Source organism: Harpia harpyja, chromosome 23 (genome assembly GCF_026419915.1).
Source record: "Harpia harpyja isolate bHarHar1 chromosome 23, bHarHar1 primary haplotype, whole genome shotgun sequence".
NCBI lineage: Eukaryota > Metazoa > Chordata > Aves > Accipitriformes > Accipitridae > Harpia > Harpia harpyja.
Window position 1 is genome coordinate 16,250,085 of NC_068962.1, and position 18,823 is coordinate 16,268,907.

The 18,823-nt window shown below is 39.7% G+C and overlaps 1 protein-coding gene across 5 annotated transcripts in view; it reads left to right on the forward strand.

The window, feature by feature from the left end:
* The window catches only part of MDM1 (Mdm1 nuclear protein), a 47,911-nt gene extending 30,313 nt beyond the window's left edge, over window positions 1–17,598 (forward strand). For 3 of the 5 annotated variants that reach the window (XM_052774707.1, XM_052774705.1, XM_052774706.1), the window contains 8 exons: window positions 3,679–3,717; window positions 4,089–4,264; window positions 5,612–5,890; window positions 7,604–7,749; window positions 7,872–8,002; window positions 8,945–9,203; window positions 10,704–10,772; window positions 12,998–14,286. In XM_052774707.1, coding sequence (XP_052630667.1) covers window positions 3,679–3,717; window positions 4,089–4,264; window positions 5,612–5,890; window positions 7,604–7,749; window positions 7,872–8,002; window positions 8,945–9,203; window positions 10,704–10,772; window positions 12,998–13,104 — 1,206 coding nt within the window. In that variant the 3' untranslated portion in view covers window positions 13,105–14,286. Of the gene's footprint in view, window positions 1–3,678; window positions 3,718–4,088; window positions 4,265–5,611; window positions 5,891–7,603; window positions 7,750–7,871; window positions 8,003–8,944; window positions 9,204–10,703; window positions 10,773–12,997; window positions 14,287–15,662 lie in introns of those variants that run through there. The other 2 variants (XR_008233187.1, XM_052774708.1) reach the window with 2 other exon arrangements.
* The last annotated feature ends 1,225 nt before the right edge of the window (window positions 17,599–18,823 follow it).

An 18,823-nucleotide genomic window follows, 5' to 3' on the forward strand; every position in this document is an offset into this window, starting at 1 on the left:
GCAATGTTTTTATTTTTTATATGTATTGATATATGCATTAGACTTAGTCTTACCATCACTAAGGCTGTACAGTAATCTAAACTACTGCATGCAGCCTGACTGTAAGCAGTATACAGAATGTTTCTGTAGAATATTATGTCATTTTCCTGGCATGTAAGGCTTTCGTCTGGAGACTGGATATTGCATCAATAGCGTTCAAAACAGTCAGGAGCAGTGCTCAGCTTCAGGAGCAACTGACTGCTAGGCAAGAGAGGGGAAAGGGGCGCATTGCCTTGGAGTAGGTTGTGTTTGTGGCACAGCCAGCTGGGAGGAGTCACTGCAGCAGTCAAGGGAAGGAATGAGGAGACTGCAAGTGAAGGATGCATGTTCTGCTTTACCAGGCAGGATCCTTTTTAGGTTGTGTTTGAGAGATGTAGGAAGTAAATACATGCGGCATTTAACTAGAGCGTACGAGGAACAAAGAAATTCCCACTCTGTAGATATGTGGTTTGGATATGTCTGACTTTTCCATGGAGATTGTCTTGCTGACAAGGGTATTGCAGAGGAAACTTGAAGGAAGTCGCTTGGGAGTAGGCATGAAGAATTCAAAAAAGAATTATTAGGATTTTTAGGGCCTTCTAAACGGAAGAGTTGTGCTGGGTAGCTGGAAGAACCAAATTAATTTTAAGACTATAATAACAAATGTTTTATTGATGACAAATGTGCTTAGATTACATGCACTTTTTAATGTATGCATACCTACATTAGATTCTAGTATGAATTCTTGTAGAAGAGACTTTTATAAATGGAATTACCTGGATTTCTTCTCTCTCTCTCAGACTTTAAATCACATGCCTGTAAGCATATGTCATGGTTTAACCGCAGTAGGCAGCCGAGCCCCAGCCAGCCGCTCGCTCGCTCCTCCCCAGTGGGATGGGGGAGAGAATCAGAAGGGTAAAAGTGAGAAAACTCATAGGTTGAGCTAAAGACAGTTTAATAGGTAAAGGAAAAGCTGTGCATGCAAGCAAAGCAAACCAAGGAATTCATTCCCCACTTCCCATGGGCAGGCAGGTGTTCAGCCATCTCCAGGACAGCAGGGCTCCATCATGTCTAATGGTGACTTGGGAAGACAAACGCCGTCACTCCAAATGTCCCCCCTTCCTTCTTCTTCCCCCAGCTTTATATGCTGAGCATGACGTCCTATGGTCTGGAATATCCCTTGGGTCAGTTGGGGTCAGCTGTCCTGGCTGTGTCCCCTCCCAAATCCTTGTGCCCCCCCCCCCCCCCCCCCCCCCCTTGTGCTCGCTGGCAGGGCAGTCTGAGAAGCAGAAAAGGCCTTGAGGCTGTGTAAGCACCTTTCAGCAGTAATTGAAATATTAGTGTCTTAACACTGTTTTCAGCACAAATCCAAAACATAGCCCCATACAAGCTACTCTGCAGAAATGTAACTGTATCCCAGCCAAAGCCAGTACACCATATCAAACCAGTTTTGCTAGTAGACAAAGAATAATATTTAGGTTGTGTAAATGTGATACTGTGTGGGATTTTTTCTATATAGAGTTTTTTTAATTTGCTATTTTCTTGTTAATATTTCCATATATATCATTGAGGGTTATAACTCTTCAAAAAGAAGTTCTGGGTGTAGTGAAAACAAAGAGCAATATTAAAGCTTGGAATTTTCCGGTCTTCAAGACAGGCTGGAGGAAAACCAAGGTTAATTCTTAAAACCTATGTTAATACAAGAATACAAATGCTGATAGACCTGATCATTGGCCAAGCTTTTTTTTTTTTTTTTTAAGCATCCATCAATATTTTTGTTTTAAGAACTACAGGATGGGATCCAGCATGGCTAAAAGAGTAGGACTGAATAAAATATTTCATTCACAGTTCAGACATAAAAAAGAATCTAGCCATTTGACAAATATGTAAAGAGCAGATTAATGAAAGTATTCATTACTTGGAAAAAGTGTCAAGTGCATCGGTGTTACTGTAAAGCAACAAAGGTACTTTGGCCATTCACAGTATAGGCTGCCCAACAGTCCTTTTGGTTTCTACATGATTCCATGCCTGTTCCTGTACTAACGCACTGACATGAAGAGAAATGTTCTTCAAAGCTGTACCTAACCTCTGCCTCCGATGGCTTGTTGAGACTCACCCCTGCTGAAGGTGCCTACAGAACATCTTTTGCATACGTGATTAGATGATAAGCTCTGACTGATTCAGTCTAGTTTCTCCCTCAGCTGTGACTGCACATGTGTAACTTTGTGTCCAAAGCAGACTTTCTGAAGTTCTGAGCCCAAACAGGCAAAGGCTGTAATAGAATCCTGATATGACCTTAGCTGTAGTGATTACTCTTAGACCTCTACAATATATTGTTAAGGGTTGCTTTTCAGCAGTCAAATGAAAAAAAATCTCTTTGAATTATGCTTTTGAAAAATTAATGCGGGCAATTCACAATCACAGTAGGACTCTCTGGGGCCTGTGTCCTGCTGAGATAATGCTGCCTGCTGAGTCACTGGAGGAGATGGTTGTCCTTTGTACTTCTTCACAATTTGCTGGAGACATAGTATTCTTCCTCCCCCTGCAGTGTCCTGTTGCTCTGGATTTATATTCCTTCTGTTGTGGCTATCATAATTAATTTTTCATTCTTCTACTTAAAGTGAATAATCCAGTAGATCAATTGCACCTCAAACTTTAAACTCTCATCTTAAAATAATAAGTATATATTTTAATGGGCTATTCTTTGGAAGTTTAGTGGGTCATATTGTGAGATGTTAGCTAGTGTGGGCTAAGTAGATTTCCATCTGCTACATCCAGTTACTTTTAGTGGGTTTAGCAGAATTTGGCCCACTTAACTCTGTTCCTTGCAGGAAGAACGATGTGAAGTCTAACATGAAAGAAGAATAAATAAGAAAAGCTATGAAAATGTGCTAGAGGAGGTGTCAGTATTACTTTCCTGCTCTTTGACAAAATACTTATTTCCTGTGAGCCATTTTTAGTGAGCCAGAATTCACACAACAATATCACAAAGTTATTTTTGATCATTTAAACATAGAAGTTTTGTTGTTGCTTTTTCTTCCTGCACCTCAGTTGTGTTTGGGTGAAGGACACAAGACAGTGTGAGTGTTGAAATAGTTTTAACCATAAAAATGATGGTGTAAAATCAGCAGTATAATGTCTAAAGAGAGGGCTTATCACTTTTTTTTTTAAGACTAAACCTGACATCTCATTCTTACAGTTACTGATAGCCTAGAAGGAATGCTTTTGATATTATGTCTTACATACAGAAGCACCAAGAGTTCTTATGTAATCATCACCTCCTCACTGAGATAAGATTAATGTAGCTAGAGACAGTTGTGGTGTTCACAGCATACAAACTCAGTATTACACGTGCACATAGACCTATTGACTTGAAATAATCATACATCTGTGTGTGGTGAATGTATTTTTGGGTGTTAAGGCTTAGAAATCTAAATTAACTTCTGCAAGCTTGGCAAAGACTGGTGAAATACCAGTGCTGATGTATTTGTTTTACAGCTTTTTACTGAATCTCAGGGAGGCAGCATAGAGCTATGTTGACAGGTTTTTAGTATTTAATTTCTGTCTTAGACTGAAATAATGTTGCAAGGGTGATAATAACAATACAGTGTTGAGAGAAAAATAAGAAATTTTAAAATAATTCTGTATTCCTCTCCTTAGGCATCTCAAAACACCTTAAATTCCATGTGGTATATGGAGGTTGGTTGCATCTAAGTTCCTGTTCAAATGTTTGGAGCACTGTGTCTGAGCGCTGATGGAAAAACTAGAATCCAGCACTACACTTATTCATAGTTGCTGCATAACTTTTTGTGCTCATTGAATGAGTAAATGACAATTTTGCTTTGGCTTCATAGCTCAAACATGCTTACTAAATACACGCTTTTGTTATTTTTTCTTTCCTTTTGTTGCATTTACTGCGGCATGCAATGTTAGTGCTGTGGGTGGCCCTGTATTATGAGTAACTTGCCTTTCTCCTTTGGCTGCCATTAGCTAATGCAAATATGTTATAATGTTATAGCCTATTAGTGAACTTTAAACAGACATGCAACTTCTGAAACCTTGATGTGCAGGTGAGAGAACTTCGAGAAAGAGCAAAGGCTTACAGGCAACGAGTAGAAGGAACACACTTCTCCCGATACCATCTCAATCAGATCCTGTCCGATAATAACAGTCTTTGGGATGTGTCCTCAAATTCTAGTTCAGAAGAAGGCATCAGCAACAACATCAGAGCACTAGATCTTGCCGGGTAAGGTGGTCATTCCTGCCTATTATTCTGTAGATTTGAAACAGAGCAAAATGCTGAATATAGGCTTAGCATAGCTGTGAGATCTTGGATGTTTGACTGTATTCAAGATGCGATTGGACAGGGTGCTAGATAATCTCATCTAGGCTCCCCTTCCCCAAGAAAGGTTGGACCAGATGGTCTTTCGAAGACCCTTCCAACCTGGGCTGTTCTGTGTTTCTGTGATATGTAAATTCTCTGGAACAGATGAGGGCATTTACCTTTTCACAGATACATCAGTTGATCTGTGCTCAAATAGAAAATGAGGCACAGTCCAGTCTTCTGAAAGAAGAGGAAGATACTCCTTTGTAATTCTCCACAAATGCATATTTAGCATGGCAGTCTCATCAAGTCTGGGGGAATTTCACACTGAGTCATATTGAAGTAATACTCTTCTTTCCACTGGAATGATATGAAATACGTTTTGCCTACTCGGATGTTATCAATGTTCTTGTCAGGAATGGTGTACATCCATTTTCTCCTTTCTTTGAAGGCCATCAGATATTAAATCCCTTGCTAGGAAAATTCAGAATTAGCGTTTTAGTAAAATGTACAGACAGCTATTGCTGAAGGAAGGAGAAAAAAAAGCGCCATTTGTGTCTTCTCTGAGATCTGATATTTAAAAACAGTGCCTTGGATGCCTCTGTCTGCAGTCCACTTAGACTGCTGTACGCGCACTGTTTGTGTGTGTGGGAGAGATCTACCCATTTGCATGACTGTAGCTCTAATAAGGGTTGGGGTTGACATGTAAAAGAGTATTTATTACACTATAATGTGTGATATTAAGTATGGTGTAAATTTTTTGGTTTACTAGTTTGGTTTTTGCCTGTGAAATACAGATCCTCTTGCTGATCTCATTTCTGTGCACTGGGCTAATTTGCACTGATTTCTGTGGGCAGTTGAGAGTTTAAGACTTTCAAAAGTTGTGCCTAAAGAGGAGTCTTCTGAACTGCTTGGCTTTCAAAATTGTGCCATCAGACAGTCTGTATGCATGGAACTAGTTATTTTTTGAGCACTTCTGATAATCGAACTTGTTGTTTAAATTGGAAATAAAGCCCTAAGTTTACATTCCATTTTTGGAAATGGTGATCCAGAAGGAGTTTTCATAGAATCTAGTTTGAAAATGGGTTGTGCTTAAACATCAGTTAAAACTTCAGTGGAAATTTAACCATTCATCATGTCAACTGTACCACTTTTTAATATCTGAGCTGAACTTTTGGCAAAGGACTGAACTGGATGAATGTGTTCTACATAGACATGTGTAACTTGTGCAAATCAGTGGTATGAAACACTGCTTTCTTTGTTATCTAGAGTTTCTGAAAAAGAGACTGCACCAAGCCCCAAAATGCTGCAGCAACCTGACTCCAGAGAACAGCCAAACCAGGACAGCACTGAGAAGAAAGACATGTCAGATGCTTTAACTGTTCCAGTCAAAAGGCGTTTAGTTTGGGGTGAACAAGAAGGTGCTGAAGAAAGGGAGAATCAGCAATCAACAGAAGGGGAAAAAAACCAAGATGAACAGACTGCAGTTGTGGCTCAGCAATTAGAAGAGAACAATAAAGATGCCAATGAAGATAAGAAAATTGAAGGGTAAAACCGAACATTTTTGTGGTGTATACATATAATTTTTTCCTCTAACATCTAAGAAATCTGTAGGTTAATTAATTTTTGTTTTAAAATCAGATATACTTAAGAGAATATAAGTTGGTGTGAGACTACTTTGTTTTTAACGGTATTAGAAAGAATGAGAAAGTTCAAGACACTGAGGTGGTTGATGGAAATGGATCTACCATTAAGAATACTGGATTTCTAACTTGCAAGACAGAAGTGTGTAGAAGCATGAACAATTCTGATTTTTTTGTTCCAAAACTATATAATTTGCAGTATGGGCCTCTCAGAACAGGCTGTTCATTACGCAGCAGCCAAGTGTAGTGAAAATTAAAGCTCACAATTTCCTTCAAATCGACAGCATAGGATTGATAGGACTGAAAGGATAGAATACATGCTGATCTTGTACTTAGCATCTTTTTTTTTCTTAAAAAAAATTCATGCGCAAAGATGAAGGACGCAAGGAAAAAATAACTAGCATTCAGTAGTTACTGGTGATTATGTTACTGAGCACAGGTGGGAAAAAGGTGTAGAAATAATGAGAGAGAAATTCAGTATGTGCATAGTACTGTAATTGACAGTTGAAAGATCCAAATTATATCTAGTTACAGAAGTCTCAGGCTTTTTACTATGCAAGTTCTGCATACTTTTTTTGGTAGAACAATGTTTTAGTTTGATAGATACTTAAATCTGAATAACTTTGGCCCTTGTTACCATACCATCTAAGCGTTTTGTATTCCTCATTGGGTTTTACCTTTGGTCTTGCAGCACGAATCAAAGGTAAGGAATTGTAATTGTCTCCTTTGGGGGTAATATCCTATATGCAAACCCAGGCAAAGAAAGATTGAGATGCTAGACTCAAATAGAAATTAAATGCAGGCTTTCGAAACCATCATCCTGAAAACCTTCTTAAGTTTCTATCTGATTCTAGAGGTGATCTAGTTTATAGATGTATCTCTGATTGACACAGAAGATTTTCTGTCATCCTGCAATGTGGTTGTGTGTGTGCTGAGATATGCTCTGGACTTGACCGTGCAGAGCAGCTTAACACTTGCATGTTATCTAAGCCTGCTTGAGAGCTAGAAATGAGGCATTCTTTGCCTAGATGTCCTCAGAGCGTGTCTAGCATGCACTGACAGGATCAGGTTCCTTGCACAGTGTGGGTATGCCGCCACGTCCTTTTGAAATGCATCTGGAGGAAGACAGAAGTGGTGGCGCTGATTTATTTAATAACCTGGGGGCTAGAGCGGTTACATAAATGTGGGATACTTGGTTTCAGTTCCATCACGTCGACTGAAAAGAGTCAAACCCACATTCCCACCTCTAAGGTGGCAACCACATTCAAAGTTTTTCTGGGTGAGTACTCTTTCCAGCCCTCCCGTTGAGTCTCTGCTACTGTGCAGCAATACATTCAACGTGTATTGGGACAGAGGGAGCCTGAATTTGCAGCTTGAGACTGTTTATGTATTTTATCCAGTTAAATAAAAAAAAATAAATACAGAAACTGAGGCTCAAGGGCTGGAATCCAGGACTCCCCATTCCAAGCAGATGTTTTAGCTACAGGCTGTTGGTGTTTTATGGCCCTAACTGTCTTGCCTTAGGCTTCATTGTAGGAATGTATTAGAAACAAAAAGCTTGAGTGCAAGGCTTCTCAGTCCTTAGCTAATCCTTTAATCATTGCTCATTTTTTTGCAGTGAGAATGCCTTAGTATTGAATTCTTCTGCAGCTGTGTCAAATTCTTCGGTATCCTCGAGGACAGGCGGCAGGCTTCCTACTCCAAAGCTGAGAGCGCTTGGTGGAGCTCAGAGGACTCATCATGATCTCACTACCCCAACTGTTGGTAAAAAGACTTTTAAATGCAAAGCAGTATTTCAAGAATGAAAGAAAAAAAAGACATGTATGAATTAATTTATTAGGTTATTTAAGGTAATAAAGCATTTTTCATCTTCTTCACTACAATAGGAGGTGCGGTTCTAGTGTCTCCTCCTAAATTCAAGTCTTCGTCTTCACAGCAGAGAACACGAGGTTTAGGAACAGACTCTTCTTCGGCTAAGCAAGGTGCAAGAGAAGCTTCCAAAAGAAGGTCCTTCCAGGTGAGCCAGGAAAGAGACTTACCATTATGCATTTTAGGAATGTGCTTTTTAAGTAATTGTGAATAATTTATTTAATAAATCTTTTTCCTGAGTTGTCATTTACTGTTCTAAAATTCTCAGCATCTATGACTAAAAAAGGCCAATGTCTGAATAAATAATTTTGGGGGGGGAATCAAGCAAAGGAGTTGAGACTATTGGAGTGAGATTGGATGAGCTCTATTTTGTCTTTTTCTGCTAAATGCACAGGATCTGTTTTTTAAAAAAAAAGCAAACAGTTGTTATCAAGAGCTGTCGATTTCCCCATTAATGTTACTGTAGCTTGCCACTGACACAGGGCACAGCTCCAGGTTCCTTGACTTGAAAGAAGTTCAAGAAGGAGAGGTTGAGTGTCTATGTACAAGATAGGTAAATGTGCCATAATGGTTTCATTCTCTCTTTCCTTTACTTTTGTGCTTCTTTTACTTTGCAGCTTGCATAGTTACTAAAAGAAAAATAGAAACATTTAGGAGTTAGCTGCCTTCCTCTCAAAATTGTGGGTTTTTTGTCAAGTTGTGCTTAGTGTTCTACAAAGGTAGCTAGAATTTCACTGCATATGTCCTCTGTAGTAGGTTCTGTAACAGAAGCAGACACACTTGCCCGAGAAGTTGGTTATGTTGGTTTAAAATCTAAGAACACAGTTTTTTGCTGTGAAGAAAATAAGCTTTTGGTTTGACCTGACTAGATTACTTTCAGACCATGTTAAACACTTGTTATTAGGAATAGATTTTCTTTAAGCTGTCTCACAAACTTGAAATACTTACTCTTCCAGTATCCTCATGAGAAGCGTAACAGTGTAAAGCTAACATTTGCTGCATATGTGAGGATCTGTACTGGAAGGCTGTATATGAGATGTTGGGTTTTTGTGTTTTTTGGTTATTTTTTTTTCTTTCTATTGTGTTTTAGCCTGATGTGGAAGTGGAAGCTGTTTCACTCCTTACCTCTCCACCTGCTGGGCTGGGAACTTTGGATCCTCTGCCACTTAGGCAGGATCAGTGGCCTCCTAACAGTGTTTCTGATGAGCAAGTTCCTCTTGCTTCAGCCCATCAAGAGCATTCCTCTACGCCTCCTGTGCTGAAGTCAGCCAAAAGCTGCTCTGTGCCTTGCTGGAGTCCCTCTCGTCGTATTCAAGGGACTCTCAAGGATCCAGAATTCCAGCATAATGGTGGGTTTTGTGTATTAACTTGCTGTGTTAGAGTGCTGCAGGATGGAAATGGCTACCGTTGTCTAATTTTGCCTTATTAATTTCAATAAGTACTTACTCATTATGAGAATAATTTGGTTTAGCATGAGCAATGGTAATTTTTAATCTTTAGGCTACAACTGGATGCTGTGACACTTTTCCATCTGGAATTACCAACAGCGGTGTTGTCCTTGTTTCGGCTGGGATAGAGTTAATTTTCTTTTTAGTAGCTGGTACAGTGTGTTTTGGATTTAGTGTGAGAATAATGTTGATAACACATTGATGTTTTAGTTGTTGCTAAGTAGCGCTTATCCTAAGTTAAGGATTTTTCAGTTTCCCATGCTCTGCCATCGAGCAGGTGCACGAGAAGCAGGGAGGGAGAATGGCCAGGAGAGCTGACCTGAGCTAACCAAAGGGATATTCTATACCATAGAATGTTGTGCTCAGTATATAACCTGGGGGAGTTGGCCAGGAGAGGCGGATCGCTGCTTGGGCGTTGGTCAGCGGGTGGTGAGCAGTTGCATTGTGCATCACTTGTCTTTTCTTGGTTGTTTTTTGGTTTTTTTTGTTCTATTCCTTTTCATTATGATTATATTGTTAGTATTATATTTTATGTTACTTTAGTTATTAAATAGCTCTTATCTCAACCCATGAGTTTTACTTCTTTTTTTGATTCTCCTTCCCATCCCACTGGGACTGGGGGAAGTGAGCGAGTGGCTGTCTGGTGCCTCACTGCTGGCTGGGGTTAAACCACAACAGGTGTGTAACTGAGGACCTTTACAGTGTGGTATTATTTTGCAGGAGTTGTGGATTTCTGAGAGATAAGCTCCTTAAATATTTCTGCAGGATATGGAAACAAAGAAGCCATCTATAAAAGATGTATTGGATATTGAGAAAAGCCATTTCCTGGCAGAGGAGGAATTTGTGCTGGAGTATTTCACAGATTTTTTTAACAATGTTTAGGGTTACTGGGGGCATAAATTTGATAAAGAAAAGAATCCTTCACCCCTTAGTCAAAATAAAGTTAATGTGCTTAAGTCTCCATTCCAGAAACACTTTCTGTAGTTGCTTAAGGTCGCACAATTCTTGGTCCTTTAATTATAAAGATTACCTAAACTACAGTAGTATTTCCATTCTGGAATGGAACAAGTAGTTGTCAGATTAAGTGGGATGGTGGAATCCAGAGAATTTCCTTGGAAAGAGGTTAGAATTGGTGCTCTGTTCTAGCTCTGCACCTCAAGTGCAGTTCACTAACTTTTATTATGTACCAAAGATAGGTGCCTTGAGAAGAATAGAGTAAAGTAAGTTTATTTTACCTCAGCTTACAGTGAAAGAATCTCATGGAGTTTTTGGTATGTTTGCTATTTATAAGACTCGTGTTTTGGAAGTAATGTTGTAACCTTTTTAAACGTTCTAAAATGAAATATTATCCTTTGTCTGTTTGATATGATTCAAAAATGTGCCTTTGACTTTTTGTCTTAGGGAATGTTGGCAATCCCAAAATGAGATCTTTCCAGTTACCCCTTCAGGAAAGAAGCTATAATGATGAAGGTATTTCTTGTCCCAAAGTATTGTTGTATATCATGTGTATATTACCTAGATTAATTTTAACTTTAGCAGTAATGTGAGAGGTCTCTGAACGCAGTAAGTAATACTGGTTTATGTGATTGCATGAATAACTACTGCATTGTTTCATCAAAATAATTTGAAAATGTTCATCCTAGTAATCTGAAGTATGAATATGAAGGTATATTCTAGCACGAATAAACATTAAATGCAGCTGAAAATTAAATAGACCATTGTGGTTCAATATGGTTAATATAGCTTGCTCAGTTGCATACCTAAAATCATTTCCTCCCTGCACATTTTTTAAGCCTTTGTGTTGATAGCAACAGAAGAAAACTGCAAAATGATGACAGCTCAGGTTGCAGCTGCAGTAACTTTGGATGCAACTTTGAAAGTACCAGAAATCTTAAGAAAAAGATGTTGTTTGTGAGACTTCAGCACCAGATATGCAGCATGCAATGATTCTACTGACTTGAATTTTCACACCTGTTCCTCTGCTCAGTGTATTAGGGGCACTTACGGCATCCTGTTACTCTGGTTGCTGGTTTGGCCTTTTTTTCTGTTTACTGTAAAGTTAATCTGGGGGAGCAGCCAGTGCACAGTCCACCAGTGCATCTTCTTGGCCCTTTTGTGGACAGACACAAGTAAACTCTTTCACTAGCGTGAGTCAACCAAAGGCCCTGTAGCCTCCTTAGCTTGAGCTGCTATACATTGTTTCTTAGCATGGTGTATGAGGTTGAGCTTGGTGTGGTGCTGTGCTAGTCACAATCATCTGTTTGGTTCAGATTAGAATATGGGCAGAGCAAGCTTATATCTGATTGCAGTTTATTTATAGGTATACCCCAGAGAAACCAAAAGCTTTTTTCTGTACCCCTTACACTCGTTTGCTCCTTGGTTTTAACCAAGGTTCAGGCTGATTCTCTATTTTACTCATTGTAGTTGGCTGGAAAATATGTGGGTTGCGCAGATGGCTCAGCCAAGCATCTGTGTATCTACGTAAAACATGCAAAATCCTATAGTACTCTGCAGCTTCCCACAAGCGTGTTGCACACAGACTAAATGCTGTAACTGCTGTTTCTTTTTCTTTTTTTTTTTCTTATGAGCTGAGTGATGATATAAGAGCTTTCAGAAACGGGTGCAATGTGCCAGCTTACAGATACTTCTTATGCCCGTATTTGTTCATATACATACAAAACTGGGAGTTATCCAATGACATGTCTGTTTGCAGAAGTGCAGTTAGGAGTTTTCTCATACATGGGAATATAGTTGTTATGCATAGTGTGTGAGTCTGTTATGGGCTGTTTGGATCACTGTATTTCAAAAATTCAGAAATGCTGCTGAAAAGTTAATTGAAACACTGACAAAGTACAGGTCCTGTTCAGATTGAGTTATGGAATTTTCTGCTGTTTTTTTTGTTGGTAGCGGGGGCTGGAAAGTAGTGATACAGTTCTTTTTAATCCATGCAGGAGAATGGGTGTCATTTTTCATAGAGAGCATCTTGACAGAGCTCTAGCAACATTTTAATAATGATGTTGAAGTATAATGTTGTGCTTTATCAGAGAAGCAGCATCTAGGCTGCTTAATTTTAGGAGTTCTGCTGGGTGTGAAGTGGACCCTGTATTCAAAAGCAAGACCTTTCAAAAGTACGTTTTTAAAGCATGCTTCTTGTTGTCTTTGTGTTAAACATCCTGTTTTCTTCAGAAGACACATTTCTTCTAACAGCTTGTGGGACGCTAGCTGGGTTTGGCACAGAAGGGCCCTTTCAGCAGCATAGGTTCTGATGTTTTAGTTATGTGTTATTCTACAGTTGTCTGCTGTGCTTGAAGAGCTGGGTTGCTTTCATGAATATATTATCAAAGTCTGGTCTGTACAGACTTCAGTGGCAGAGGAACGATTTCTGAGGAGAGTAAATGTAGAGATGACTTGGAGAATTGGGCAATTCCCAGGTGACAGTAGGGATCTCATTCTGGAGTTTGTCAAGAGTTGGGCATGTAGCTCTCTTAAACTTACCTTAGCATCCTAGTAGCTTTCTAGTGAGATTCTTTTCCAGCATGTCAGTTACCAAGTAATAGAATTGAAGTGTATTGTGGTACTATTTTAGCATCCATTGTGAAAGAGGGCATAAAAATATTTGCACTTTCAAAGTCTGCCATGAATGTTAACTGTGCTTTAATATGTGTATTTAATCTTCCTTGTCGCTTTCCCCACAGATGACAGGTTGTCTCAGATTTCTGCTCGCTCGGCAGCGTCTAGCTCACTTGCATCTCAGATACTGGAACGAGCTCAGAAGAGGAAGGATTTCTGGGGCAAGACATAATCTCTCCCAGCTGTTGTATAGAAACTGTTCTGTAAAATTATTTCTTTTTTATAGTTTGTAGTGTACATTTTAAAAAATGGTGATTGTAGATATCATGCAGCATCCTTTCACTTACCACTAATATGGCCCAACTTTTAGGACTTGCCATCCCAATTTAAAATTTCAATATTTAAACCAGTGTTGAAAGTGTAGGTCCTTTATATCTGAGAGTTACGTCTTAATTCACTATGTTACAACAGCCACATGGGTTTTGTTTTTTTTTTTTTTTTTACAGTGGCACCTCTTGAAACTGAGATAATTATTTTTTTATGCAACCTGTGTGTTACTTTTCAAGGTATTTTGCTGCAGTCATGTGGTATGACCTGGGACAGTATTCAGGGGCAACACCATCATTCACCAAACATCTCAGTTGCTTGATTTTAACCTATCTTAAAGGCAACTGTGGTATATTTGTTTATGTTACTGTATGAATTGTCAGTACAACACAGTGCTGTAACAAAAAGTTACTACTTACTGCTTTTAACCTGTTATGTAAAAAATCTTATTATTTCTTAATGAAGCTAACATGGAACGTACAGGAGTTTGAGAAAAGAACACTAAGCGTGAGGGTTTGTTCATTGTCCACAGTTTTTTGGCCAGGATGACTATTAGAGTTCAGTGTGTACAGTACTGCAGTCATCAGATGTACTGACATGAACTTTTGTCTTTTTGTGGGCAAGACCCGTATTTAGTATTAACTTCAACTTTTCTAGAAAAAGCAACCTCAGCCACCTTAAACAGTGGCCTTCTACGTCCTCACTTCAAACTCAGGTGTTTAGGAGTAGTTGATCTCTTAAAGTAAACTCAGAAGAATGTTTTTTCTTGACTTTGGCATTTTAATTACCTCTCCTCCTAGTTGCCCGTTTCTGGGAGACCAACATACTGTTACGATTGTCACAGTGAAAAAGGTTTGTGATTTATGCTGACAGCTTGTTTTATCTTTCCAAGTGATGCAAACAAGTTAACATGAAGTAGAGGTGGCTAGCAGGCAGTTTGGTTCTTCGTGTGTGGCTTCAAGTTTTAATACTACTTCATTTGGAAATTTTATACAAGAACAATTTGAATTTTGTACACATTTGCTTACATTTCAATTTTGTACACAATTATGTATGCATATTACTGAAAATAAAAGAGGTTGGTTGATTTGTTTCTGTTCAAGTTATGCCAGATAAGTTGGTAGAGCCTATTATGTTGGCTCTTCTCTGTTTAGTTCTGTGTTTCACTTGTTCAACTGGAATAGCTGTGGACTTTTGAAAGACAAGATGTTATCTCGGAACTCAGCTTTAGAAAGAAGAAGTCACTAAAGCTAGATATGTTGATACTTGGAATTGTGACCCAGAGCAGATGGATGCTATGCAGGCTGGAAGGCTGCAGTGCCCAAAGGGCCAGTCCTCAACAAATGAGGTGTTGATTTAAAGAGTGAGTGCTATCTAGCACTGACCATGTTAGAAAACAGTGTCCACCTCTTCCAGAAGTTATGCATTGCAGTAGCTTCCTATCAGTGGAGTTGTTTGAAACAAATCAAGGTATTTTATTTTATCATGAGGACTTCTGGGATTATTCTGTGGCGTGCACTTAATATGTAAGTTATAATTGGTCAGAAAGTTCCTACTGAAAGGGAAACTGTATTTGTGTGCAACAGCCTTTATGAAAATTGCCAGTTTTCCTCTAAAATGATAGTTTTATAATGGAAAACTTAATGGCTTAAAAAATGGAAATATTTTTGTTTAGGAAGGAATGTTGCCACAATGTGTTGCAGGTGGGTTAATTTGTGTGTCTTCTGTCTACATTCTTCAAATTCAACACATTCTTGTGGTTCTCATGGCCAAGAGCTCTCATCATCCATTACTTCTCCTCTGTAGTACCTGTAATTTGAGTTTTATGAACTGTGTCCTCTTTTTAGATCCTTTATTTTTGTTTTTCTAGGTTTGCCTGGGATTCCTGGCTGTCTAACAGCTCTGTCAGAGTTTTTGTGCAGGCCTGATTTTGAGGCCTGTAAGTCATAGATGATATAACAGCATAGGTGCCAATTTTTCTTACAGTATTGCACCATGAGTCTGGTGCATCTGGGTAGCTCTGAGTTTGTTAGATGTGTGCTGTATGGTACGTGTATATTGATTTCTGCCAAGGAGACAACAGACGTGGTAAAGGAGGGAGACATTTTTGTTGCATGGGGGTACAAACCCAATTTAGAGATGAAAATGGAAGCCCCTGGTGTCCCACACATCATCATGACATTATTTTCTATCTGAACAAATTTTAGCTTTTGCCTGAAATGTTCTAATTGAATTTACTTTTGGACGGAAGTATTTAAGAGAAATGTAGATAAAATACCCTTTTTGAGTAATGCTAGTGCAAAGCTTCTGAAGGGTACTCTTCTGTAGTCTTCAAGGCAGATGTAAAATTCTTTTTGCCTGCTTTCTGCTATTGTTGTTTATTTAGCTGAAGAGGGTTTTTTGTTTTGTTTTGTTGAATATTTCAGACCAACCTTCAAACATGTTTCCTGTTGTGTTTTCCAGCAAGCTGAACATGGAAAAAAGGTTCAAAAGTGCACCCTTTATTAATAATTACAAGTGCGTGCTGTACAGTGAATGTGTATTGTTTTCAAAGGAAATCTTAGAAGCCTTGGAGAGACCAAGTAGATAAACGAGGAAGGCAGTTGCCAATAGGAGATGCATCTAAGGAATAAACAGCTTTGGGATCTTGTCGACTTAAGGTCAAGATTTACAAAACCAGCACATTAATAATGGACCCAGTCAATAAGTGTTGAATTGAATGTTTTCAGCTGCTGTTCCCAAGTTGGGTATACCTGCTGAGTGGATCTCACTGCTGGGGGCTCACAGCTCTCAACCCCCTGTACAAGTAAAGGAGCCAGCTCTTCCTCACTGACTGCTGCCAGCTGGGAAAAGGCTTTCCTTTACCCAGTATTCCTGCCAATAAAGCATTCCCCCAGCAAGCCCACAAAGAGCAGACTTGATTCCAGTCTGTCACATCTCAAAAACCTCCCATCTTGCCAGATAATAAGACTGTTGCCTGTCTGCGAGAATGAGAAGCAAGCTCTCGGTTTCTTCTACTGAATCTTTTTTTGGATAAAAATGGTTGGTGACCTAGGGGTTGGAACAAAGATCTCCCTATTCCCAAAGCTATGCTCACTCTAGCATCTTCTTCCTCCTTTCTCTGGCCAAATAAGTCATGGAATGACTTCACCAGGAGGGATGAAGCACCTTTCTCAGCACTCAGGCAACTCCTCCAGTGAGGTTTGGATGCCCCTCGGCATTTGGAGGGTTTTGAGGATTTAGCTAAACGCTTACAGTAGCAGCAAGGTAGTATTTAGGCACTTGCATCCTTTTATGGCTCTGGGCTTTCGTTTCTGTTCAGAGTCTCAGTTTCCAGTGCCTTTCACGATGCATCAGCCTTCTCTACTTAAAATGCTGAAATTACCCCTGAAACACTGGATTGAACAGTTTGAGAAGAATTGTTTGGGGCTTTCCAGCTCTGCAGGGAAGTTTGGAAGGACTTTCTGGGATTGTGGATAATCCCATCCTACTAAAAAAGTCCTGCTAAAATGCGTTAGTTTTGCAATAATATTTTGTTGTTACTTTCAAATTTTAATGCCATACTGAGGCGAGTTCTGAAACATAGTGTGAAGTATATAAATGTTGTTAACCTTACAAATGTAAGCAGTCAAGTTTCTTTAGCCATCAGAGCTAGATTGCTTTTAAGGAAAGTGTAGGCAACAAAGCATGTTTTTGGGACACAGTGTGGATTAAGTCCCAAGGCCGCCCAGTGCTCTTCCAGTGATACTTAAATCACTATGGGTATGTTGTTGTATAGGGATTTTTCATACTTTTTCAATGAATAGATCTGTATGTCTTCTGTATTGCTCATATGGATCCCTGTGTAGTGAGTAACAACCTCCTGAAAACAGCTTTGCCGTCCCTGATGCCTTGCAGGTAGCCTGAGTTCCCCCTGGACCTAAGGGCCACAGCCTGAAGCCCAATGTGTGTTGCAGAAGGGTGAAAGGAAGCAAAGTTACTTACCAGCCACCAGCTTTCTCCTTCATTCACAAATTCTTCAAGTCCAGGTACTAAGATGTTTTCCTTATCTGACTCTTGGTGTCATCGCTTTCTGGCAGATAGCAGTGGAGGAAAAAGGGATTTCCAAATACTATCCATAATACTCGACAAGCAAATTTCTAGTACTTGAAGATGGGGCAGGAAGCATAGCTTCTTTGAACAATTTAGAGTGCGCTTATTTGCATAATGCCATATTGCTGTATTACATCTGCCTGTTCCTGCAAGGCTGAGCTGGTACCTAATGTTCTGGTGTCAGAGCAGTTCTTGCTGTCTGGTAAAATCTGTCAGCAAAGAGCCCCATCGCTATCTGATGCGAGTGGAAGTTTTGCTGTGCCCTCGTTGACCAAGTTTTAGCGTAGCCTGAAGCCACGTTGTTCCATTACCCAGATGCACGCGAAAATGTGATAAAGAAAACAAGCCAAAAGGTAATTTTCATGTGAAGCGACCTAAATTAACGTCCTGATTCCAGCAGTTATTCAAACCTTTGCAGACAGGAGCCTTGGGAAGAGTGAGGGGGATGGTGGAGCTGCGGTTAACTCTTTGAAGCACAGTCAGTTCTTAGGCTTTGCTCTGCATTGAAACCCGGCGGGAAAGTGTTACTCACATAGCAGTGATCACACTGAAAGCGAAAGCTAGAGAGTGGATAGTGGATGGTAGCTAACCAGAAAACTCCAGTTTCACAGAAATCCAAGTTTTATTTTGCTTTTTGATTCGAGTTTAATATTGTGTTGAAGGAGGACATCAGGAGTTCTGTGTTAAAAATGTGAATGAGCTTCCTAAATATTTTGATACTTACTACAGTTCATCCATGTCAGATGTGAATTGACCTTGCGAGGTTTCTGTTTCGCAGGCTGCGTTCTGGAGAAGCTTGTGGAGCGACTGGGCCCTGCCTAGTTGATCTGAACTTGGCGTGCTGAACGTGCTGCGTTTGGGAAGAGCTCTGAGAAACTCTGCTGGATGGTGCTCGGTGGTCCTGCAGCGTCTTGTTAGGGTGGAGGACTGAGAACTGCACAAGATTCACCAGGAGACTGGCAGTCCATTGGGAAGGCGAGCAAGGCCTGATAGTGTTTACAGCTTACACACCTTTTGTTAGATCAGTTTATTCCATTCATCGGGCTGGAATAACAGTATAAGAGCAAAAGCACTCACTTGCTGGTATGAGCTTGCTTGTTGCAGTGGGAGTTTGGTGGCCAGAGTCCTGGCAGCAAATCCTCCTTAGTGCAGACAGTTCTTCGGTGGAGGGGAAAAGGACAACTGAAGATTCTCACTCCCCATTTTCTTCAGAGCTCTTGATAAAGTCTTCTGGTGAGTGTGCATCAGCTTTGTAAATGTCACTGATTCACATTTATGCCAGCTTACCTTTCCTGAGGTAAGGAAGGCAGTGACCTGGGCAGGTTTTGAGTGGGTCTCGAAGCTTTTCCTTTAAATTGTGTTTATATCTGATATACACACATACTGTATGTGTGTCTGTGTATGTATATACATATGTGTGTCTGTATATACATTAAAAAAATAGGGTTTTGTTCAAGGTGACTTTATTAAATAATGTCATGTGCTGGGGTGTCTCCAAAGCACCTACTTCAAGACTTGAAGTAGAACAGGAA